This window comes from Pholcus phalangioides, unplaced genomic scaffold (assembly GCF_987345545.1).
Source record: "Pholcus phalangioides strain wild (caught in Gottingen) unplaced genomic scaffold, Ppha-v1.0 ptg000021l_1, whole genome shotgun sequence".
Classification (NCBI taxonomy): domain Eukaryota; kingdom Metazoa; phylum Arthropoda; class Arachnida; order Araneae; family Pholcidae; genus Pholcus; species Pholcus phalangioides.
Window position 1 is genome coordinate 852,510 of NW_028301614.1, and position 26,321 is coordinate 878,830.

Genomic DNA, 26,321 nt, shown 5'->3' on the forward strand with positions numbered 1-26,321 from the left:
ATGCAACTTGTATGGCCTGTGAAGTATTTTGGAGCAAAAAGTGACTTGTTAGCTTATAAGTTTATGCACCCATGCTGTAGACAGCTCAGAACCAGCCAATTTAGATTACAGACATCCTGTATAATTCAGTGAATTATGTTAGCAATTCATTTCCTAAGACTAATGATGTAGATCGAGGTAATATTTTCACTAATAAAAATCATTTTTTGGACGAGACAATTAGTAGGGGTACAGAAAATTTAATCATCAGGGAAGATAGAGAAGCATACTCATTATTGCAGAGTATTGGTATATTTTACAGTAATTCACTAATAATGATGCTAAGTCATAAATTGTTGTATCACATTTGCGAATATAAATTTTGTCTTTTTCATTTTTCACTTAGGAGTGTCTCGCATGTTTACCTCAAGGTCATTAAAAACACAACTCGCATCACCATCTAATGTGCATAAATTGAGCTGCAGGAAAAAGCTTTTCGATTCAACAAATGGTTCAGAATATTCAAAAAGTACTGTTGGGTTGTTATCGCCAAGGAGTCATTTCTACAGTCTTCAAACCAAACCTGTGTTCAGCTATAAAACGTGAACGCATTAAAGAAAAATGTGACTAAAAGTGCACCAAGTGCCTTCAGATTTTATATGAATGTATATATGCAATATTGATGTATTTTTTTTAATATTTATTACTCATTGAACACTGGCTTTGATTAGCTGATTGCAAAAATTAGATCAATTGTGTAAAATTCTGATTGGACATTTATGATGGTTTTGTTTCATTATAACTGAGGGCATTAAATTTTATGAGCTTGTTCTTCCCTTAATGTTCTAATAACGACAGTAATATTTGCTTGCCGAGAAATTTTTGTTATTGAAAACACAATCAAAATCATGTCATTAATTCAAAGTTTTGTGATAAAAAAAAAAAAAAAAAATATTAGTGCACGATTCTAAACAAATTGTTACTGTTAGTTTTTAATAGTTATTTGAATGTTCTTTTCTAAATAAAACCAAATCTTGGTTGTGTTATAATGAATGCAAGTTCTGCTTTTTAATGATTCTGAAGATTTAATTTTTAGCAGTGGGCTTACATTTTTTATTCAACAAATTTAGGATCGTCTGCTTTATATTATAATTCTTTGAAATGTGTTCATATTCTACTGTACATAAATGAGACGGAATGTTTTCATTAATTTATATGAATTTTTTTATATCAAAATGTACATATATTTTTTTAAATCTAGAAAATTTTTAATAGTGTAATTTTTATAATACTGATAAAAAAAAATTATGTAAATAGATGCACTTTTCAATGCTTTAGTGTCTCTTAATTTACATCAATTGCATGAAAGGAATTGTCTAACGATAACATAGCTGCCAACCTTGGAGAATGAGAATCAGGGGATTTCTGTTGGGATACGAGTTCCACGCAACACATGACTGAGTAGCCTGAAGTGGCCCGCCAGTTCAAACCTGGTTCTGTAAAAAAATTAAGTAAATGATTTTTCATAAATTATTGTTTGGTTAAACAGTACTTATTTACATTGCAGCCTTTCTCCAGTGTGGTCGGCTGAAGTTGGTTTTCTGTGGTTCCCAACTTCGAGGCTCAAATGCAAGTCGATCTCCCTGTTAAAAAGTCTCGCCACAGAGAGCAACAGGCCTACAAACAGTACAAATATACAGTCACTACACATCATTCACTTCTGAGATATAGATGGCAGCACTGAAAAATCATACACAACACTAGATACTCACTCAGACTGTTAGGTAGACACACAATTCTGGCACAACTCGCTAGGTAGTAAATTGCCTATGGCGATAGACCTGAGTTGTGCTCGGTATTAAAAAAAAAAAAGCCTTTCTCCAGTGAATGCCAGTTCCAGATCACTGAAACAGCCTGTGCCACATTTACAGATGAATTAAGTGGCCTCTGACATTTCTCCAAATCAATGAAATGACCCACTCTCTCTAAAACATTGAGCATCTTTGCTTTACACACACAAATACAGTAAGTGTTATAATGACAGTTCACAATGAGAGGGAAAATTGTCATTATAATAAACTTTTCGTTATAAACAAATTTTAGTTTTTTGCACTGTAGAAATCCCTTTCATTTATTTTCTCATGACAACTGGAAAACAATTCTATTTTAAAACCTATAATAAATTATTATTATTGAATGTATTCATTGTAACAACCAGTATGGGATTTTTTGGTGTCGTCTTGGTAGTTTCTAGTTCATCAAGAACAAAATGTTTATTAACCTTTTCTACACATGGATAAAATTGATTTGATAACACAAAATAGGAAAAAGAGGTAAATTTATCTTTTACAGGGATGAGCCATTGAGTAAGTCCCAAATTGATACATCTCAGAGTAGTAACAAATACTTTCAAAGAATGTTAATAGATGACAGCATTATATCCAGCTTTGATGTCCATCTCGTATCAACTCGTAGCAGCTGGCATTAGGGCATAAATATTGAAGATTATATGTTGAGAAATAAAAATATAGTTTTGAAGTGAATATCACAGCAAGTTATTTCTTAATTACCTTTTGTGACTTATTTAATGACTCTCCTATGTATTTTGAACTACTTTTTGTTAAAATATGCATCTAGAGCCGTGATTCCCATGGGGGCAATATGATTTATAAAAATAAATATACACTGGTGTAAGAAATTAAGAGAATTTGCAGACTTGGTCGATTATCTCTAGAACTACTGTACTGATTTTAATGAAATTTGATATGTACATACATTGATACAATACAAAACAATCATTCAATAATTGTAATACACACACGCATGATCGTGCGTAACACTCGTTGGAGTCGGAAGGTATTAAACAGCGGTTGAAGAATAAACAAAAAAATGGGTTAATGGGGGGTATGGTCCCCTCTTACAGATATACAGGTCTCGCAGCGTGATGTCATACTTGAAATAAGGCAGTTTATCATTTCCTGTGGCAATTGGTCCCACTCATTCAGCAACCCTGGATGGTTCCCGTAGGGGGGTTGCGAGGTGCAATTGTCCTCCCTAGAGCATCCCAGACATGCTCTATAGGGTTAAGGTCTGGAGATCTGGCTGGCCAATCCATCCGGCGAATATCCTCACTCTCTAGAAAATCGTCGAGCAGAAGAGCTCTATGTGGTCTCGCGTTATCGTCCATTAAAATGAACTCAGGGCCAACTGCACCCATGAAAAGGCGAACATAGGGCTCCAAGACCTCATCCCTATATCTCACACCAGTCTCGGTGCCTCTTTCAAAGACATGGAGGTGTGTGCGGCCATCCAACATGATGCCTGCCCAGACCATTAAACCTCCTCCGCCATAATGGTCGATTTCGCGGACGTTGGAGTGTAGGTAGCGGGTCCCTGGTTGTTCTCTCCATATGAACGTACGGCGAGAATCGGTGCTTAGGCTGAACCGGGACTCATCAGTGAAGAGAACGGTCGCCCATTGATCCATACTCCAATCTCTATGCTCTCTGCACCATGATAAACGGATTCTCCTGTCCGTAGAAGTGAGCGGGACGCAAACAGCAGGTCTTCTAGCAAACAACCCTCTCTCATAGTCTTTTGGAAACAGTCACCCTTGATACATGGGTTCCTGTGGCTGCATACTAGTCATGAGAAGCTGTAGCACTCCTGATAAGAATCGCTATAATCGACAAATGGCGATCTTCTCTGGCTGTCGTGGCTCTTGGACAACCTTGCCCAGGCTTTCTCTCGATGGATCCGGTATCCTGGAACTGTTTCCATAAGTTACACATGACGCTGGCATTAAATTGAACTCTCTACAAATCTGGACTTGAGATTGGCCTCCCTATTCCATCATCTAAACATTGGTGGTTACTCACTTTTACTGTTACAATTTGAAATTAACCGATGCTGCAAAATAACACCAAGAAATTCGCCGAGGTGTGCTAGCGAACGAAATGCATCTTAACTTATGCGCGCTTATAAAGCCTGTTTCTCTACAGCCTTCGCCTACACACACACGCGTACGCTTACGTATTTGACGTACAAGATTTGCATTTTTGTCTAGAAGCAGTGGTTTTACATTCAGTTCAGTTCTTTTCATGAAATTTGATAAAATATGCAAATTCTCTTAATTTATTTCACCAGTGTATTTGATGAAAAAATAATTTCTCAGAATTAGTGAGAAATTCATATCCAATGAAATGTCATATTTAATGAGGAAATAATTTAAGTATCAATGAGAAAATTCATATATACATATGTATAATGAAAAAATTATATCAGAATACGTAAAATTCTCCAATAATGTAGGGCTCTTTCTTTGCCTCGAAGCTCTGGGCCCTATTGGCTTACTAGTTAAAACGTTTGGTTGTGTGAGAACCCAGACACTATACCACAGTATGACAATGGCCTTCATAGAATTTTTTTTTGGATGCACTGCCTTAAGGGTTGAAACTTGCACTTTAGACCAGGTTACAATGTAAGGCTTCCTCCATGTGGATTCTAGGGGGAGAGCACACAGGCTGATTTAAGGTTTCAGAAGAGCACAGAGAATCTCTACAAATAAATTTAGAGTTTTTAACTATTCACAGAAACAGCATTTAGAGAATTTTTTCAATATTTTTACAATTTTCAGTCATCTTGGACACCCATGGCTTTTATTGAGGGGGGGGGGGAAATCAGGATTTCACAAGAGGCTTCGGTGGGACATAACAAAAAAAAATATAGAGAAACACTGATCTAAACTTAGCTGTGCTTATGCATACACAATCAATTAGTTAATAAAATTTTGCACTTTGTGGAATGCAGCAGTTTCTGCAACTGGAGTTTTATATTCATTGCACTATAAAAAATGTCCAATAATATGTAAGGCACAGAAAATGATTATGACCTATTTGCCGTGTGTACAGTTTTGGAAGATTCTAAGAAAAAGGGGAGGTGGGGGGAGATTTTTCAAGGGAAATGACAATGATATCAAAATCAGAGGGCATGCCTCACCACACACAGATAAAATGTGTTTTTCCACCACCTATATATATAACAAGGAAAGATATAGCATGTGGTCGTCTTATTTATGGGGACGTACTGACTTGTCCTGTTTATAAACACCTATGAATGGATGGGGTGAAGAGATTTTTTTATTTTGAAGGTTAGAAAATGTCTGTCCTCTGTAGCTTAATGGTAGAGCACTTGCTCGGGCAGTGAGAGGTTAGTGGATAAATTCCCCACAGACAAATGTGTGACTTTTCTCTCCAAAGTTATATTTTTTTGGTATCCAGTCGATTGGATTGTACTATGTATAACTAGCAGAGGTTCATTATTTTGTTGTAAGTTGCCATCTAGACACATGCTGTTACGAGTTGTTGCTGAGTTAGGAGGCTAGTCCAGCACCTCCTAGAAATAGAAGTTCTCTGTACTGTTTGCCATAAATGTCATTCAGACTACCTAGCAAGTTTGTCACATTTTGAAACACAACATCCTATTTCGTTTCTTCTTATTTTGACGTAGAATCTTCCTAATTGGCTCACATATACCGCATAGTGACTGGATTTGGGGCACAGAAATCACAAATTCTAAGCCTGATCATTTCGTTTTCCTCACAACGATGATACTGGCATGAGCAGGGAATTTTTTCCCTGAATATTCTCAGGGAAAATGGACTACTTACTGACGTCACAAGCAGAGGCCTTCTATCTCTAGGTGCTGGCTAGTCCCATTCAGCTTTAAGAACATATTGTTCTAAGGTTACAGAATGTCTGTCCATTCCCAACTTCAAGGTGTGAATGCCAACCGATTGGCATTCACACCCATTAAAAAGTCTCACCACAGAGAGCAACAGGCCTACAATGGTAAAATCGTTAAACATTACACTTCACTCATATTTCGAAAAATATGTGGTAGATGGCAGCAATATACCAGGCATTGCATAGAAATAAGCTTCACGTTAGGTTCACAACACGGACACTCCAACATGTACCAATTCGTTAGAAGTTCTGCAGAGGAATATGGACGAGGTACATATGTGGTTTAGTAGTAGAATGTCTGTCCTCTGGAGCTTAATAGTAGAGCACTCGCCCGAGCAGTAAGAGGATTGAACTGATTTTACGAAATTATATATTTTTGGTACCCAGTCAATTGTACTGCAACGGCGTGGTGGTAAGATGTTCATCTACCACCGTGGAGGTTGCTGCCAAGACACAGGTTCGAAGAATATAGTTAGAAATTTTCTCTAAAGAGCTCGAGGTGAATATACTGATACACGGTGCCTTCATTTCCAACCCAACTCGCAAATGACACAGTAAATTGCATATAACGATGTATCCGAAGTTGGTGTGTCGTGAAGTAGCCAATTGTACTTGCATATAAAAAAAACCATGCTTTTTGAGAATTTTTGTTGTCGTTATAGCAAATGTATGCTGATTTTCATTCATAAATAACTATCTGTGAAATTTTTTGTACTTTTAATATTAGATCTTTGACAATCACTTTAGAATTACTCATAATAGTGAGATTCTTGTTATAAGCTGTACTCGTTATAACAGACTTTTACTGTATAAAAGAATTTTTTAAAAACAAAGTAAGGATTTTTCATCAATAAAAATAAAATAAAAGGGATTTTTTCTTTTCAAAAAGCATGACATCATGGAAAGGGCAATACTCACCAAAAAGTGGTTTTACCTGTCATTACTACACCAAACCAAAATCATGAAAACAAAAAAAATCGCCATAAGGCCAAACAATGAGACATATGTACAGATCATTTCATTGCTTCAACTATGAGGAACTCTAACTGATGTTGGCAGTCTGTTTGACAATACCCCCCCCCCCATAAAACAAACCATTTCTTAATGATTTGATGCGATGGCAACAATTTACTTCACACATGTGATACCATTTTGGGGGGGAAAGACAATATGCTTTTGCAGAAAATTTTCCCCAAAATTAGGGATTTTTTTTGGCATTCACTGTCAAAATTCTGGAGAAAATTTTTTGTATGAGTCCGGGAGAAGAAGTAGAAATTTGAAAGACTTGACAGCTATTCTGTAACAAAAAATACATTTATATAAAGGGCATACCCTTTGAGCATAATGTAGAAATTGAAAACCAACAATTATACATCAAAATACCTACAGTTGTATTTTGAGGTTTTTATTGAGGGTCTTCAATTCTCTAAAAAAATACATTCCTCCAACAATTCTGCAAAGAAAAAAATAATGTTTTCATCACACAGACATGAGTGGGCAATGTAGAAATTGCAACTGGTGAGTAAGGTGAATCACCCTTCCTTTCGAATGTATGAGTAGCTGGACATGCTGCTACATGAACATTACGTTCTTCCCTATGGTACTTAACAATCTGCATTTGTTTTTTGAAATTTGTTGTCAGATGTTTGTTTATGCTGTAGCTGTAACATAAGAGTTGTTAGTGCATTGCGTAATGGAGCAGTGGAATTAATATGAAATTCTGTTTGAAATTGGGTAAAACTGCCAATGGATACCCACAAATAGCTGCGAAATATGTACGAAGATGAAGCTCTATCTTGCAAGACAGTATTTCAGTTTGTGGATCATATTGGAAACACCAAGTTTTGTCTTCAGTAACGACTGACTGTAAAAATGTGGCATCTGCTGTATCGATCACATCTCCATGTGACTCCATTTGCTTGTCGCCGAGGTGATGAGGGACAAACCTTACATTTTACCCAAATTCTTGGTCACAATAGTTTTGAACGATTTCATGTGGAATATTCAATTCTTGTCAGAATTCAGACAGACAAACGCATATCTCTTAACAATACTGGTAAACTCTTTCAACATTTGTTGCTGTTCTGCTCGTCATCAGTCTCCCGCAATGATGCTCCTCTTTGACACTTTCATGACCTTCACAGAAACATATGAACAACATGAAATACTGTCGTGTCAGATATAGCGTAATCTGCGAACAGATTTCGCAGAAATTCGTGGGTATTTGTAGCAGTTTCACCCAATTTAAAACAGGATTTCACATTGATTCTCCATTTCACAATGTACTAACAACCCTCACTTTACAGCTATCGTATGAACAAACACCTGCTGAGAAATTTTGAAAAAAAAATGTAGATTGTTAGGCAAGATAGTGAAGAACGCAATGCTCATGTGGCAGCACCCCCAAAGCAGAATATGCTAAAATTTGCAACATACATCACAGAACAATCTGGAAGAATTTTTTAAAAAGTGTGGAAAAAGGCTATTATGGGAATTTTTATTACAGAACATTTTCAGTCAGCTGAGGGAGCATCAGAACAATGCAAAATATTCTGCTTTGGGGGCAGCACATTTGGCTGTTAACATTTTTGAAAGGAGTGTGATGCACCCTACTTACCAGTCACACCTTGATCCTTTCTTGCAGCCATAACCAAGCTCTATTCAGGAAGAGAATTCAAATTTATTGAGAAAAATACGAATGAAGCACCCGCATACAAACTGATAAGTTTTTTTGTTTTTATTGAGAATTCTTTGTCTTTTATCTTTGCCCTGTATTCAGTCATCTTCGCTGCTATCTGAAATTGAAAACAACATTATGAGGGAAGATAAAATCATTTGATGCGATGCAGGTGATTCACGCTGGTCACCAATTTATGTATACGGCCATCAGTTTTTGTTTTTAGAATAATAAAATAAAGGAGTCTTCCTGAATTATGTAAGCTTAAAATATTTAAATAATTTTTCTGATAAATTTTGTTCGAACCAAGTATAAGGGTGGATCAAATGAAAATCGAACAGTGGTTATAATTTGGTGTATGAGTGTGGTGACATTTTTGTGTAGGTTAGAGAGAGAAGACAATACTGGGGAATGGATTTGCTCTAAGTCAGTGTTTCCCAACTTTTCTGTAACAAAGTACCAGTAATATGTGCAAAACAATACGACTAACTACTATTCAATAGCATGAGTGATTGTATTTGTCTCATATTTTATGGGAAATTTGTGCAATTGTAGGTACTTTAGGCAGTTTCAACTTTATGCATATGCATTTGCCCTATTGTTTTAGAGGTTGATGTGCTAACCACTGGGTATGGGACCTCCCTGAGCTAGTAATTTTCTGTGGTCATGTTGCCACTGTTTCTGTTGTACTCTCTTGTCAGGAAATTTTCTGACAAGGATGGGGCTCAGGTATTGAACTCGAGACCTTTCTAAACATCCTTTGGTACTTTAGGTGTGTAGCTCATCAACCTGGGCTACCCCCGTCCCCTCCCATATATTCTTGGAAGACAGAAACTTGTCGAGAGAAAAGACCTCAATCAAAACCTTACTGAGATTGCCAATTTTTAGAAACACTAATCAAGGCCAATGTGGGAATGAAGATTGTCATGTTTGCCAACAAAGTTCTTGCAGAAATTTTATCTGCATTCATATTTTACTTTCTACATAAAAGCTGAGCTTTGTAGACATTATCATGGTAAGACTATAACAACCTGTATTAAAAATAATAAATAAATTTCCAATAATTTAAATATCTATCAAGAAAGCAAGTACATATAAATATCACTTTCATATACCTGTATCACAATTAGTTGTAGGGAATTTCTATATGTAATACATGATGGACTCTCATCTTAATACATATATGTGTATATATACATAAAAAAATGATGTAAAAAAAAAAGAAAAATAAGAATTACTCGGCTTTGGTTTTGGCACTAGAAGCAGTAGAATCTACAATGACACGTTTCCTACCGATGAGATCGAAGTCAGCGTCTTTCTCTGCATCACTGCAGGAAGAGTTATCAGAATCGCTTGAGTCTGTGTACGCTCCCAGTCCAGGAAGTACCCCGAGACATTTCAACGCACTCGTGCTATGGCCGTAATTGACCGGCTTCCGTCCATCACCGTTGTTGGGTGGGGATTTAGTCTTGTGTGAGGATTCGGTTTCTTCTTTTTTACCTGTTGATCAATAGACATTTAAGCTCGTGAAATCGAACAATTAAACAAAGTAATTCATAAACTTAGATCAGGGGTCTTGAATGTGTGGCCCCATGTGCTGCATTTGGCCCTCAGAGCTTCCTGTTGTGGCCCGCCAATCATTTTCAGGAAAATGGTTGAATACATTGGAAGGCAATTAATTGTAAAATTTATGAGAAATAATTCCAGAAAAAACTGATGAAAATTCAGAATTTTTGAAAGAAATAACATAATATAAATAAATAATTTCAAATTTAGTGAAAAAAATAACTTCCAAACCAATTAGAGAAATTTCGTAATTTGTGATAGAAATTATTCCACAATAAAACATGGATAATTACATAATTATCAAAGGAAATGATTTCAAGATATACTGAGAAATAAATAATTGCAGAATTACTAAAATAAATAATTATACAGAATCATTTAGATCTCAGAATTAAAATTGAAAAAAGTATACATTATTTTCAGTAGAGCTGAAAAAGCTTTAAAATTTAAATACCGCAAATATGGTCTTTACATTTCTAAAACAGCTTGAAAGGTTAAAGGGATTTAAGATTAATTTAATTAATTCTGATAAAAATGAAAAACTTTTTCAGAATTTGTGAAAAAAATTATCTCAGAAATAATCAGAATTGAATTATTTTTGCCCCTGTTCAACACATAATCCATATATATATATATATATATATGTGTATACTATTATGTGCAAAAAGTTCTGAAACTTATTTTATTACGGAAGAATGAATATAGATAGAACCTGTTTTTTTTTTTTGGTGTTTTCTTTGAAGTAACTACCCTGTGCAATTATGCATTTCCCTCATTGTTCAAACAAAGATGTAAATGTGGATTACAAGCCTCTTTTTTTATCACACCCTCCAGTGCCTTCGTAGCTGCTTACAGCATTTCTTTTGGAACCTGAGAAAGAGAAAAAGTCGCAGAATACTTTCACAACCAGATTATTCCCCCTCCCTCATCTTGCCCTATGTGCTTTTTTTGCTTTTGATAAAGAAGTTGCTTTAGGGGCAACAATTCTCAGGTTCCGAAGAAGTGCTGCAAGCAGCCAGAATGGCACTGGAGGGTGTGACAAAAGAAAGGCTTGCAATCCGCATTTACATTTCTGCATGAACCATGCCAAAAATGCACAACTGCACAGGGTAATTCAAAGGAAACAGCAAATAAAAAGGTTCTACCTGTATTCATTCTTCAGTAATAAAATAAGTCCTAGAACTTTTTGAACATAGTATATTTATGTTCAACATATATTTTTCTATTAAGATGTCACCGTAAATTACATGAGAGTCCCCTGTAAATCTGGATTATATTTTACAATTATAAATACAGTAAAACCCATCTTAACGGACACCTCTCTTTTACGGCCAAATAATAATTTTCCCTTGTATAATGAGAGAGAGAGTGTGTGAATGTGTGTGTGCATTTGCAATTCTGATTAACGATCACCTCTCTTTTACAAACAAATTTTTTTGTCCCACCGGTGTGCGCAAAAGAGAAGTTTTACTGTGCCTCAATATGAGTTAGTGGCCTGCTGGCTTCATGAGCAATTTCGATTTGATGTCGATTTGATCTGTGATATTTGAAAGGTTGAAGACCATGCCTTAGATGATGCACGAGTTACTTTGAAGAGTTAGAAAGTAAATTATTGCACGAAATCCTGATACTGGTTCATTTTATTAACATTGAATAAAACAATACAGTATCATTGTATTTAAAAAAAAAGACAAACTCATTGTTACCTTCTTCGGAGCTCAAACGGAATTTCTTTTCTTGAGAAGAGTTTCCATTAGCACTATAAAAGAAAGAAGAGAATTAAGGCACAGTTGATGAGATGAGGCATGACAAATATGAAAAAATAAACTGTTAATAGGAACAGGTAAGTACCTCTATACTCATGTATAAGCCGACCCTAGGTCGACTTGAGTTTACCTGCTGCCCCTAAGGAGCTTTAGCCTAAGGATGATAAATCTGATTATTTTTAGTACAAAGCAACATACTATTGTTTATTGAGCGAAATATGCACAGCCATACGTCCAGCTTTCAAAGAAACCGTCTTGATCTTTGGTCCAGAATTATATTATCGTTCTCAATTACGTCAAATAACTTAATGCACATTACAGCTCTTATCAATAGGCCATTTCTTACACTTTATCCTGTAAAGATTATGTATAACGACATAATTTTCATTAACCAATTTATTTCAAAGGTATTTCTGGTGCTCTAGAAACCAGACAAGTGAGAAGTCGAATTTTTTCTTTGCATTTATTTAACCGTTCTGGAAAAAACCGTTCTAGTGGGGAGGGGGGGGGGTTTACACCAAAATGCATACTTACCCCTTTTGTGACAGAGAACATTCTTATTTCTAGTATAATGGTTGCAGGCTTTGTCTGTTCCCTCAAGTTTTCTCACCATCTCTGTCGTTAAGGTCTCAGAAGCGTGATATCATGTAGATTTTTTTTTACTATCAGAAGTTTCTTTTTAAAATTTCGATGTCTATGTAAACTAAAGCTGCCGCCCCTTATAACCTGCCACTCGGGTGCACGGCACCCCTTGCAACCTTGGTTAAGCTACCCCTGAGCCAACCCCCCCCCTCATTTAAGGACCACTAAAGTCACAATACACCGAAAATCCATGTATGAGCCGATCCTCAAAAGTAGCACATTTTAGAGGGGAAAAAATTCACATATTTTCATGCAATAAAAGTTACAATGGAAAATAAAATTGTCTAAATCAATTTCTTCTTCTGATTCTCTGAGGTCTACATCAAAGCCATCTGGCAGTCCAGTGGTTAGGAAGCTAGCCTCTGACTGTGCAAGGTTGGAACCAGTGTGTCTGGGTTCGAATCCCGGTTCGAGCATGGATGCCTACTAAGTTCCCTGGACAGATCTTAGAGATCTCTTGGGAATATGTGAGGATCACGTTACTTTAAAAAAAAAGTCAAAATAGTGAGACATCTTATTTCCATCTCCAACCAGGCTGTCATCACCCTCGTCTCTTTCAAAGAGGATTTAGTCTTTGTTTCCATCCATCATGTTACAGATGCAACACTTTTTAAAGGATTTGATGATTTCGGTGGAAACAGAATTCCAAGCCCCATGAATCCACTGACAAATTAGGCCAATGTCGCAGCCTTTTTGCACCACTTTTTTTGTTGTTTCTTTATCTTCCCAGGAACTAATTCATTTGGTCCATAAGCTCCTAGAAAAATCTTTAAAAGGCCCGTAGATGCTCTCATCTTAAGGTTGTAAAATTAGTTCACCGGATATCAAAGCCAATGATGATTTTTTTTTTTTTTGCTTTGGCTTTAAAATATCATTGGTTCTGTGGGTTTGAACATAAATACAAAAATTATTCTGTACCTCCTACTAATTCATTTGATTTACTTATTAGTAACACCATCTAAAGTAGTCCAATAATGTTGCAGATCTTCAAGCTAGCTGTGTGGAGTCCATGCTTGGTAACGTGTGGGGGGGGGGGGGAGTCAATATTTTCTTCTCAAAAACTGACCTTCGCATAAGCCGACCAACCCCCCGCCCATCCCTACAAAATTAAGGAACACATTTTACAACAAAAACACTTTGCTTAGACCACATTTTGCCATAACTTTTAAGCCATGGGATACAGTAACCTCCGACCTAAAAAAGTTGTTCCTAGAAAAGTATTGATCACTTACACTGCTAAGAAATTGCCAGCCGCTGGAAATGATGGGTACTGCATGCTGAAATGTAACTCATCAAGAGAACATATATGTTTGAAAAATATGTGAGATGAGTATATCTATATAGGTAACTATATATATAATGAATTGTGATATTTTTTAGAGTCATAATTATCATATAAGATAAATTTATAGTCATGATAATAATCTTGATTCTTGATTTCAAAAATTCAACTGAACCTCTTTGAAAATATTAGGGGAAAAATGAGACATTTTATAAAAAGTTGAGATGGGCGATATTATGGGAACACCCCATAAAATACAGGTCGTATCGCCACCCTCTTAATACTCGGTATAATGTTGATCACTTTTAACAATGTTATGTCTACAATGTCAGTTTTCGAGGTCCCTGCTAGCACAATTAGCAAAATTAGACATTATAATTATTGAATCACCCTGCTTATTAGGTCATTTCTATTGTCCAGAGGGGTGACTTTATATGGAGGTCTGACAGTACAAGTTTTCCAGCCAGTGAGTGGCAAAAATACTGCCTATGTGGTACCTGGTCCGGGTACTGAAAAACTTGCACCACTGCTTTAACACTAGAACGACAGGAACTTTGAACTACCTAGAATGATAAAAGTGGTCATTTTGACCGCAATAGGAAAAATTCAACTTAATTTTTTTTACACCAAAACTTTTTCAAACTGAATGTATTCAGTTTGTTATATTTTTTGCATAAATCCTTTTTTTTCATGGAAGAATTTTAACACGTTTTCAAGACAAATGAATTTCTTCTTTTTGCTGGTTTACGCAAACCAGTAAATATTAAAATGAGGCAAAGTTTCTAATTTTTGGATAAAACCCTTTTTCATTCACCATTTTTTATTTCAGGACAAAATGGCTTGTTGTATGACAAACCACTGATCTTGCATTTCGATATCCCAATAGAGGTTTTGCATGTTATTCTTTGAGCATTCAATGGCCAAAAATAACCACTGAGAAAACATCAGGGATTTAGACAAATGATTTTTTTCCCACATGGGACTATCATATATGAAAGAAGAAATTGAAGAACTTTGAATTTTTCTCGAAAATTCTGTATTGTTTGATAATTGCAGTATAAATACACCTTGCAAAATAAGTTAGGTATATGATTATTGTTTCGCAACCAAAAATACAATTTAGTCTGAAATGTGAAATGCAGAAGAGCTGAGCAAATCCGAAATAAATGTAGGCATCAGCAAATTTTCTTAAAATTCACATTCTACATAGAGGCAATGTTCCAGGGCCCTGGAGCTCCAAGAGAGTTCCCGCGTGAACTAATTCATTTAATCATTTTTCTTGTCGCACCATGGTTATTTTTTGCACACGAGGGCTAATTAGACCGGGACCTACAATTTATTGCCGATTCCGAAAGGCAGGCTTGTTTTTATACTCATCGAGAGGTTGGTGCGCTAACCCCTTGATGGGGGGGGGGGGGACTCCCTGCGATAGCAATTTTTTCTGCAGTCATGTCGCCATTTCTGTTGTACCCGTGTCAAGAAAGTGAACTAATTCAAGGAAGATTACATCTGGCCATGAATGACAATCTGTCCTGGGAAGTCATTTGTTGAAAAAATGATAGTCATGGAGTCAATCATATTTTTTGCAGGAAAAATAGCTCAAACAACATTTATTTGTACGGTTTTCTTCTGCATTAGTCGGTATATCAGGAAGCATCAAGGGAGACCAGAATTTTCTGGCAAGCTGGGACTACAACTTCCAAAAAGCTGACGTCCTTCGATTTTTACACCATGACAGCTAATCTGGGGAATACAGTACTTTTTTTGGGGGCTTTGGTGACCTTTTTTCATATAAGTAGGAATGCCAAAATTTGTCAAGCATAGCAATAATGTTTCAACAGATTAATAAGTCACTTCAATATAACTGTTTTGTGTAATGTTATTAACAAATGGAAACTTACACTTTCCTCTTCACCGCAGATGAAAGGAGTTCTTGCTGAGACTTTTTCTTGGAATTCTTCATCTGTATTCTCAAAGCTTTCCTTAATTCGGCCAGTCTGGCTTCGGACTCTTCTTCGGAAACTTGTGCAACAGCTTTCTTGAACTCCTGAAGTTCTTTCATTTCTTCGTTCCATAGTTTATTTTCGATTTCTATCTTTGTCTTATCAACCAGTTCCAGAAATGCGACTTCGTCATCATCTAGTCCTTTGATAAGGTTTTTCAAACGGTGGCTCTCCTCGTATTCTGCTTGCCTCTTGTCTTTCTGTTCCTGCAGTCTTTCGAACAGAGACCTTGGATCATATTCTTCCTCTGGAGCTTCTGCAAATCACAATCACAAGAAAAATTTTGATATTTTTATCTATATTACATTTATTTTACCATTATTTTACATTACCATTGTTCATTATCATCATTGCTTGAAGTGCAGTGAACACATTTTTTACCAAAAAAAATAGAGACCTTAGTTAGATTTAACACTAGAAGTACTGACACTTCATTCTACCTAGAAGTACCGATACCAGTCAAAATGACTGGAGGTTGATTTTCACAGTAAAAATATTGATTTTAGTGTTTTTTATGTTCAAACGTAGATATGAGTGTAGGTAAGCAAGAGAATTTAAAAACTTAAGGGGTTCTTAACCTATGGGTCATGACTGCAACGTGGGTCACAGGTACTTCTGAGATGCATTGTACAAATCCACTCACGGCCAGGGATTCTTGAGCTACGAGTCATGACCCCGACTTGATTAATGGGGATTCCTAGATGAGTCATAAAATCCACTAACAGCTAGGGATTCTTGAGCTATCAGTGATGACCCAGACCTGATTTTGCACGGGCTTTCTACACTTCACTCATAGTTAGAAAAATTGGCGGGAGCACAAAATTACACAGAAACAAAGCACATTAGGTTCACAACATGGACACGCACATTCTAACATGCACCAATTCTTAGAAGTTCTACAGAGGAATGAGGTGCATGTGTGGTTTAGTAGTAGTAGTAGTAAGGGCTTCCTACATGATTCGCACAAATCTACTTACAGTCTTGATACAAATACACTTATTGAGCCACTGGTTTTGGTTAAGAAAGACATGCATTACGAAACCGATTTTGGGTTGTGGCTAAGAATCCCTGGATTTAAAATTTTCGAAAGTAAACATGTCTCGATAGGTGGGGGTGCCCTCAGGAAAATCGCTTTGCCCAGGGGGCCCAGGACACTTACGACGGCCCTGGTCATTTAAAATGCAATTTGTGAATTTAGATTAAAACTCACCGACGGGGTCCTCGGGTTTCCTAACCTTTTCCCATTCTTCTTGGCGGCGTTTCTTTTTCTCCTCGATTTCATCTTCGGATATAAATGATTTGCATTTAACCGACGACGAGCCTTCATCACACTCAAAGCTCATGATTTGATAATCGCTGATGAATTCGGGATTCAGATATAATTCACGTTGACATTGGACTGATAATACAACTATACGTCGATCCCAAGGAGTCGCTAATTACTGATATTTTAATAGCTTTTCCTATTATATATACATATACATAAAATCACTGCTTAACAAACGCCGTCACCTTCAATAAACAACAAACATAGCGTTTGAAACAGATTCTTGGCGTTAGACGGAAATTGCCAACAGCGCCACTATTTCCGATACGAAATGAAAAAAGGGACCGTTCAAGTATTTCGTAAGCAAATTTTCAGCCATTTTTGACCCCCCACCCTTGTCAGCAAAAGTAAGCAGAACGCTGAACTTTCTGTTAATTTCAATGTTATTTGAAGGCTATGAATTCAAAATTTATCTTTAATAAATTCATTGCGACCCACCCTCTTAGCCATATAATGATAAATCACATAAAGTTCCTTGGCCCGCGGACCAAATATGGCCCTGGGGGTTACTTGATGCGGCCTGCCCTCTTCAACCCTAATTTTGTAAAAATGAACTAAGCGGCACATTTACAGATCGCTTAAGTGTCCCGTGGTACGATTCCAGAGTATTTAAGCGGCCCGTGGCATATTTTCAGATCACTTAAATGACCCGAGACACAGTTCCAGAACAATTAAGCGATCCCTGACACATTTAGAGATCCCTTGAGTGACATGTGACGTAGTTTCAGAGCACTTAACTGGCCCCCAGTGCGGTTCTACATCACTCAAATTACCCGCGGCACATTCTCAGATTATTTAAGTGATGCGTGGCACAGTTCCAGAGCACTTAAGCGGCCCGAACACATTTCCAGAGCACTTAAGCGGCCCGAACACATTTCCAGAGCACTTAAGCGGCCCGAACACATTTCCAGATAACTTGGATCCGCGAAACATTGAGTTTCGCGGATCAATAGCATTATTGTAATGAGGATTCCAAAGAACAGATGCATATTCAAGTTTTGATTGTATTATAGAATTTAAAAGAGCAATCATTATATCCAAATTGGTGAAGTCTGTAGTTATTCTTTTAACTAAGATTTTCGATCTGCATCAGAAGTTTTAGCGCACAGACAGGAAAAAGCATAAACTGTGCAATTGAGTGAACGGTGCATGGCCTCACCAAAGGTGGGGCTGACAGGGCTCCAGCCCTGGGGTTTGGGACAATTCTCATCATTTTTTGCTTTTTCACGCTATAAATTAACTGAAGAAGGGCCCGTGAAAAGTCTGCCCGGGGGCCAAAAGATCTCAGCCTAGGGGCCCTGACCAGGATGTGGGTGTCATGGAACGATAGTATTCTTAAGACAGATGCAGCGGCTTTCTTCTTCCAGAGCTGTTTTTTGACAAAGCCGTTGAACTATAATAAGAATTATAGAATTTAGAATTAATATAATAAGAATTAAGAATATAATTTATAATAAGAATTAAGAATTATTATATTATAGAATAACACCTGTCATGCTTAGCTGCAACTCGGGCTCTTATTTTCAACGGATTTTGACGGTGGTTGATCAAATCTTGTGTGGAATAAAATTTGGAAACATACAATGATGAATTGCCAATGAATAATACAATGTGTAATTTTTTCCCCACCTAGCAAGAAGTAAGAGAAAAATAATTCCGGAGAATCCTGAAAAGGAGCATAAAAGAAAGAAATCTCTTTTTTTTTTCTGCGCAGCAAAAAAAAAGTCTGCATACGTAGGAGCATTCTGAGACTCCAAACGTCCAGTCTCGTAACTTTTTCACCATGGGGGGAAAAGTAAAGGTTTTGCCTCTCCTAGATACTTCTGCTTATAATCAATGAACGGGTAAAAGTAAAATTTTACTAGCAAAAATATTCCTTCAACAATCCATAGAAAATAACAAGACACAGTACATACAGCATTCCATTCAGTATTACATATAAAAAAAACCATAATTGAACTCGAACCTCCTCTGCCAGCTATCAAATGAAAATACAATTTTTTTAAATTTAATTTAAATTATTGACCGGTTTCCGACTAATGTGTGCCAAATAAATCTCACTTGTAAATAAACAAAACAAAATTATATAATGTAATATTAATTAAAATAATTTATAAACAATACTATTAATTGAACCATTGAGTTTGTTTTAAAATTTTAACAGTTAATATTTTTATACAGTAAAATAATATTGATAAAAACTCGAAAGTGTTATCCTTACATATATTGTAGAAACACACTTTGAACAGGTGGTTAACAACTTTCTACAAAACAACCAGCCACATAACATCGTAACGGCTGCTCCCACTGATCGTGAGGAGATCCTCGAGATAATTAAAGGACTTAAAGAAAAAAAGGCCCCTGGGTTTGATAATATTACTAACACAGCTTTGAAGATACTTCCATATAATATTATCGCCACATTAGTAAACATCTTTAATGGTATGTTAAAAATTTGTCATTTTCCGTATAGCTGGAAACATGTCATTATTAAAGTCATTCCAAAAACTAGGGAGATAAGTCTATTTGCGAATGATTTTCGCCCGATCAGCTTGCTTCCGGGATTGTCCAAGATTTTTGAACGAGTTTTTAAGGCGAGATTATTTTTGTATCTCGAGGGTAACAACTTTATCCGAGATGAACAACATGCCTTTCGTAGCGGACATTCTTGTGTAACACAACTGGTCCGTGTTGTGGAGTACATACAGGATGCTTTCATCCACAAGGATTATGTAGCATGTTTTGATTCAGACATACAGAAGGCCTTCGATAAGGTTAAGCACTCAACACTGATTGCCATTATGATACTTAGAAGGTTTCCTTCCCACTTTATACATATGGTTCACAGCTACCTCAGGGATAGGACATTTCAGGTCCGTATCAAAAACGCCCTCTCCACCAGACGTCCACTAAAGGCATCTATTTGTCAAGGGTCGGTAATTGGCCCAATACTCTTCAATATTTTTATTAACGATTTTCCTGCTCCACAAAGAGGAATTTTAGCTTCTTATGCTGACGACTCGAAAATCCTTATGGCATCTAGGGACCCTCAGCAAGCTCTGAGGAACTTGCAAGAAATGGTCCGAAGGGTCGAGATCTGGTGTCAGCTACATGCAGTGGTCTTAAACGAGGGTAAATGCAACTTTATATGGTTTGCAAGGAGACAACTCCCTCCGAACACCACTATCACAGTGGGGCAGACCATATTACAACCCAAGTCTCAGACAAAATATCTTGGTGTTATTTTGGATAAAAAGCTCAGTTTCAAAGCTCACATTCATGAGGCAAAAGTTCGAGCCGCTAAGGCTGCAGGACTTCTAAACAGAGTCTGTTACACACGCTCTGCACTTAGCCTCAAAAACAAAACCATTATGTACAAGTCAGTCATTAGACCAATTATGTGCTATGCAGCACCATGCTTTTCCACAGCGAAACCCTCTGTCATCAAACAATTACAAGTGCAGCAAAATAAAATACTTCGGCGATATACCGGGGCACAATGGTATATCAGAAATCTTGACATAATGAAGGATTTGAACATTGAAACCATACATGACTACTTAGTCAAACTATGTAGAGGATATTTCGATAGAGCTGAAACATCAGAATATCAGCACATAAGAGACATCTCGCTTTATCCTGCGGTAGAGGTGTTGAGGTTTCTTCGACCTAAGAACATACTGGCCTGATATGGCCCAATGAATTGGTTTAGTTTTGTAAAAAGTGTAAATAGTTCTAATTCTCTCTTCATTGATTGGAAGCATAGTGTTGCATATATACTGAACGCCTACCAATATTTATCGCATTTAATCTTGTATCCACGTGTAATCATATATATTGTATTCACGCCATTTATTAGAATGAACATATATATACTCTTTTGTAACCATTAGGTGCGGTATTCCACTTTTTTGTCAATTATTTGCTGAGATAATTGACTGATTTTGTAATTGTGTATAAAATGCGTTCTTGAATTTTGATACTTCACCTCCTTCGGACATAGCTCTACAAATTTCAAATTTCTGTGATAAGTAAGCCACAACTTACCGAATTCATTTTTTCTAATATGATCTGAATTAATTTGACGTATACTGACTCTCTGAGTACAGCATGGGCTATAAATTTTATTATCTTTTATTGACACGCCTCTTATACACTTACACTCACACACTCAACTATCACATACAAACAGATTTTAACTTCTTCATCCAGCTCGTACGGAGCAGCATCAAACAGGGAAGCTTATGGGAGTCTTAAAGACTCGGTACGCCCTGAGAAAATGTATCTACCTCAGTCAGTCAGTCAGTCAGTTATCCTTACATTGGTAGAAATTAAAATTGCTCCCCTAACCATGAAGTTCAGGAATGTAAATTTTTGAGCGTTTTACTTGTATAATTTTTAACCATACAAAAATAATAACTGTAAAAATTAGTCGACAAACTTCATATTTTAATTGATATTATTATTAAAAAATAATTAATTAATAATCATATTATATCATTACATTTATGCAGTACATTAATTATGCACCAATTCGAATCGAAAAATTATAACAGTCGCGTTTTTATTTGATAAATGACAGCAGACGTTCCAGTTCAATGATATTTCTTATATACAGGGTGCATAGGTAACATGGTGCATAGGCAGACATGGCATTTCACTGGCGGACTGTCGATCCTTGAGGAATACTTCCAATTAGAAAAAGTATCCAAATAACGTGCAGAGCTCATATACGACATTCATGTTGCAAGGGGTTGTATAGTTATCAAAATAAAATAAAAAAAAACCCTGTGCCCGAAAACCCAATTAGAAAGTTGTTGCCTTATATATATAAAATTTTAGATTTTTTTATTTCGTGACACACTGTATTTTCACTATCAAAACTGGTACGGAGTGATTTCTAGACACATTCTGAGCATTTAGTAAACTGAAAACATACCTCTACGAAGAACGGTTCTTGAGATAAAGGCGGAATTAGGACTATATTTGATTCCATGATGTTGATAGTCGTTACGTTTATACAAACATTATTCAGACTGTCTGGTGGACTTTTAAGAACCTTCTCGAAATGATTACCATTAAAAAAAAAGAAAAAAAAGAGGCAAACACAACAAATGTATAATATATGCTATGAAAAAAACTTTTTCTTTCAATTAAAAAGAAAACAGGAGACATAATGATTTTAGTAAGCATATTTCTTCGATATAAGGGAGATAAATACTCAGCTTGGCGGACAGCTTGAGATAAGCAGTTGGATATATTATCGCTTACTAATAAGCAGATCTTTTCTCCTGATATAACATTACACTTCTCGCCGAGTTTCTTCTTCAGTTTTATTTTTGGATTCTCCAGTTGACAGAGCGCGTCTGCAATAGAAGGTAAGTGACTGTGGTAGTTTTAACGAATTGGGGAAGGGGGGGGGGGCGTTAAGCTTTTTTTGGGGGGAAGGGCCCATTGGGACAAAAAATTGGGCATTCTAAAATATTTCGCATGCATATTAAAAATGTTTTTATATAATTTGTGGGAGGGGTGCTTGTTTGATCCCCACTATTAAAGCAGGGGGGGGGGGGTCTTAAATGGATGATCCGTGAACCCCATTTGACCCTCAGAATTTTTTTTGTGGCATTAATGAAAAAAATAAAAAATAATTGTTAAATGCAAATAGAAGAAATAATTCTAGAATAATTGGAAGAAATAATTCTAGAATAATTGGAAGAAATAATTCTAGAATAATTGGAAGAAATAATTCTAGAATAATTGGAAGAAATAATTCTAGAATAATTGGAAGAAATAATTCTAGAGTAATTGGAAGAAATAATTCTAGAATAATTGGAAGAAATAATTCTAGAATAATTGGAAGAAATAATTCTAGAATAATTGGAAGAAATAATTCTAGAGTAATTGGAAGAAATAATTCTAGAATAATTGGAAGAAATAATTCTAGAATAATTGGAAGAAATAATTCTAGAATAATTGGAAGAAATAATTCTAGAATAATTGAAAGAAATAATTTTTTAGAATAAATGAATAAAATAATTCTAGAATAATTGAAAGAAATAATTTTTTAGAATAAATGAATAAAATAATTCTAGAATTTTGAAACAAATAATTTCAGAATTAGTGAAAATATAACTAATAAATCGATGAGAGAAGGTATTTGTGATAAAGGTTATTTCATAATCAATGAGAGAGAAATTTCGCAATTTCTGATAGAAATTATTTCACAATCAATAAAAGAGTAATTTCATAACTATTGAAAAAAATAATTTTAAAACATATATTGTGAGAAGAAAAATAGTTTCAGAATTACCTATAAATAATAAAAAAAATTTACTCTTAATTAGTTTAAATACCTTTAAATAATTAGAGAATCACTTAAAAAAAGTGATTTCAGATTAAAATTAATCTCAGATTAATTTATTCAGTAATTGTAATTAGGACTGAAAGGCCAGTCGTGGTCCAGGCTCTGTCCCTGGTGGAATGTAAGTCATTTACCCAGAGGGGTTGGACCACGCTGGAGAGGTGTAATTAGGACTGGCATCAATTAAAATGTTTAACTGGTTAATCAAAAATTTTTAACCGATTAATCGAATTTTTAGTTGTAACTATATAATATTAATTAAATCTATAAAAAATGTATTTATCCATTTCATGTGCACCTATTCACCCTATGTAAACGAATGTAGGAATACGAGATTAGGAAATTAAATTGAGAAATGAATTAACTGCTCACTTTTGAAGCAATTTAAAATGCTTAATATATTTTGTCAAATTCTGGAGTTTCTCCGATCTTGTGTTTTTTTTTTAAATTTTTAAAATTTTTTTTATTTTTTATCGGTCACTGATTTCGAAACTACATTCGATTATACTGTTGCTTGTTTTACTACATCGAAACTCCCCAAATTGTACATGCGAGCAGAGGAGCTGATGCTGTGCCAAGAATAGGAAAAACTACTGCTCATTGTGGAGACGATAAATTTAAGTCATCAGCTTTCGTTGATTCGAATTGCATTTCCACATGCGTAAAATGTGATCAAAATATTGATTCAAATATTTTTAAATATATGATCAATTATCCATAATACTATTTGTAAGTACATAATTTAGGCATACAATTGGTTTCGTTGAACAAATCAAGTTACCGTAAATTTCAAACTTTTAAGTAGATTTCAATCGAATTGATCAAGTCGACTAGCTCAACTAAATTTTTTAACCGCTATTAACAATTGATTGATTAACCGCCCGATTAATCGGCCAGCCCTATTAATAATCAAAAACATTTTCAGAATTAGTGAAGAAAATATTTAAGAACGAATTTAAATTGATAATTAATAAAATAAATACTTTCAGAATAAGTGCTTCATTATTATTATACATAGTCTTCAATTATTATTTTTTCCTGTTTAACTCTCTAAGGGCCCCTTCTACTTGTCACTAAATTACATGAAATGGTAACCCGTGGGCTTCGTGAGAAGTTGCAATTTGGCCCGTCATGTCTGAAAGGGTGAAGATCCGTGCATTAAAGGCCACTGTTCATGGTCTTGGAATGCTGACTATAATTATTGATGTGATAAAATAATTTTAATCCCTGGAATGCAGTAATTCAGGGGTCCTTGTTTTTCCTCCCCCAGGATCGTGTCCCTGATTTCAAATAACGAGAGATCGCATGTAGCCATGTGTCGTATGAATACATATCATAGAAGTTGATTTCACATCGATTCGTTGAAACTGAAATTTTACGTGCTCCATCGAAAAATATAACGAAACATTTCGTATCTAAGTTTGAAACTGGTCTTACAGTTGCCCGTACGAATGAAACCCCCAAATAACTTTTTTAACGGAGGCATCCTCAAAAGGTCACTTCGACTTGAATAATCTGTTGTATGATAAATCGAACTGACTGCATAATTATAAAAAAAAAACCATTTATTTTTCTTAACACATTTTGTTGATCGATTGGTGAAATTTGTGATAAAAACGTATTTCGATGATTATGTGCAGGGTGTCCGATAAATTCGTAAATAGTTTGAAAATTCATAAAAATCACAGGAATTGATATACTGCATTTTTGAAAGCAGTTTGCAAATAAGTTATTCTCACCAAGGCCGGTATTACACTGTAAAAGTTTGATAAAATCCCTTTTATAAGACTTGAAAAATCTAACCAATAACCTTATTGGTTACATTCTAGAAAATGCAAACGGTGACTTGATTGGCTGCATTTTTCAAGTTTTATAAAAGGACTTTTAGCAAACTTTTATAGTGTAATACCAGCCCAAGAGAGGTTTTTTGTGTGTGCGGTTTTTTTTTTTTACAGAAAAATTAGTTCGGATTTTTATCAATAGATGACGCTGTACGAAATTATATCACTGGAAATATGCAAATCACAGTCATGAAATAAAGGGTGACAGACAACTAACAGCGCAGTCCTGTTATTGGCACTTGCACAAGGTTTTCATTGAGGTGTTAACATTGGTGGATAAAGCCCTATTGGTGAAGTTGTGCTTTACTTCAGCCACGAATCACTGGCTTAAGCTTTATGAACGTTTCAGACAGAGAAGAGATTGAAGAAAGGTTCAAGCTCAATAACTCCTGGTGGACTAGTTTTCCTGGTCCTCTATCGACAAAAATTTGAACCTTTTTTTTCTATACAAAAAAAAAAACCCCTTTGTGAGAATAACTTTTTTGCAAAAAGTTATTCAAAACTATTGTCTATATTTCAAACTATTCTCACCTATTGTGATTCCGGGAATCTCTTCTTTTACGTCACTCATTAATAGGCTAGTGCGCTAACTGATCCATGTGGTAATTTTTGGCGATAGCTATTTCTTTGTGCGATCATACTACTACTACTACTAAACCCCCCGTACATGTACCTCGTAAATATTACTCTGAGGAAATTCTAACGTATGTGCTAAAGAACATATCAGAATGTGCCGTTGTATGTGTTGTGCTTCTGATCTTTCAACGCGCATCATGCGTTGAAATAGTGTTGCCATCTGTCTTTCGAATTCAGAAGCAACGTGGCAGGTTATTTCGCCTGTTTATCCTTATGCCTGAATTTTAAATGTTGCGGGCCCAATTGCTGTCTGTGGAGAGGCTGTTTTAAATCGCAGATAGCCTCGAAGCTGGAAAAACACAGAAAACGTAGTTCGGCTGACCACCACTGTGCTGTTTCTGGGGTTCGAACCTGGAGCTCATCGATGTGAGTCCGTGACGCACGAATACAAAGCAGCTTGTGCGTGCGTTCATTCTGGCACTGACTTCCATCGGTGGAAATAAAAACGATGACCCCACGTTATAGCGACCATCCCACTACAATGACCGGTATAATAA

At 35.8% G+C, this 26,321-nt stretch overlaps 2 protein-coding genes across 4 annotated transcripts in view; one reads left to right on the plus strand and one right to left on the minus strand.

The window, feature by feature from the left end:
• LOC149070469 (uncharacterized) overlaps window positions 1–1,290 on the plus strand; it is a 43,574-nt gene extending 42,284 nt beyond the window's left edge. The window contains exon 28 of one of the 2 annotated variants that reach the window (XM_089249098.1): window positions 386–1,290. In XM_089249098.1, the coding sequence (XP_089105224.1) occupies window positions 386–585 (200 nt within the window). In that variant the 3' untranslated portion in view covers window positions 586–1,290. The remainder of the gene's footprint in view (window positions 1–385) is intronic. The other variant, XM_089249099.1, reaches the window with a different exon arrangement.
• Window positions 1,291–8,383: 7,093 nt separating this feature from the next.
• LOC149070470 (PSME3-interacting protein-like) lies at window positions 8,384–17,190 on the minus strand. Of its 2 annotated transcripts, none has more exons than XM_089249014.1 (5): window positions 16,870–17,190; window positions 15,558–15,915; window positions 11,673–11,725; window positions 9,694–9,900; window positions 8,384–8,518 (listed from the first exon to the last, which is right to left on the minus strand). In XM_089249014.1, the coding sequence occupies exons 1-5, from the start codon at window positions 17,000–17,002 to the stop codon at window positions 8,499–8,501; spliced, it is 771 nt and encodes a 256-aa protein (XP_089105140.1). In that variant the 5' UTR covers window positions 17,003–17,190; the 3' UTR covers window positions 8,384–8,498. The 2 variants fall into 2 exon arrangements, with proteins under 2 accessions (XP_089105140.1, XP_089105139.1); XM_089249013.1 differs by having other exon boundaries at window positions 9,639–9,900; window positions 16,870–17,188.
• Window positions 17,191–26,321: the final 9,131 nt, after the last annotated feature.

What these genes read in the sequence shown, in the direction of transcription:
- LOC149070470 (XM_089249013.1), bottom strand. Translation starts at nt 17,002, where the DNA reads ATGAGCTTTGAGTGTGATGAAGGCTCGTCGTCGGTTAAATGCAAATCA. An exon ending in GAAACCCGAGGACCCCGTCG is followed by an intron (nt 15,916 to 16,869) that starts GTGAGTTTTAAT and finishes TGTGATTTGCAG; the next exon opens with AAGCTCCAGAGGAAGAATAT. An exon ending in CCGTTTGAGCTCCGAAGAAG is followed by an intron (nt 9,901 to 11,672) that starts GTAACAATGAGT and finishes ATTGATCAACAG; the next exon opens with GTAAAAAAGAAGAAACCGAA.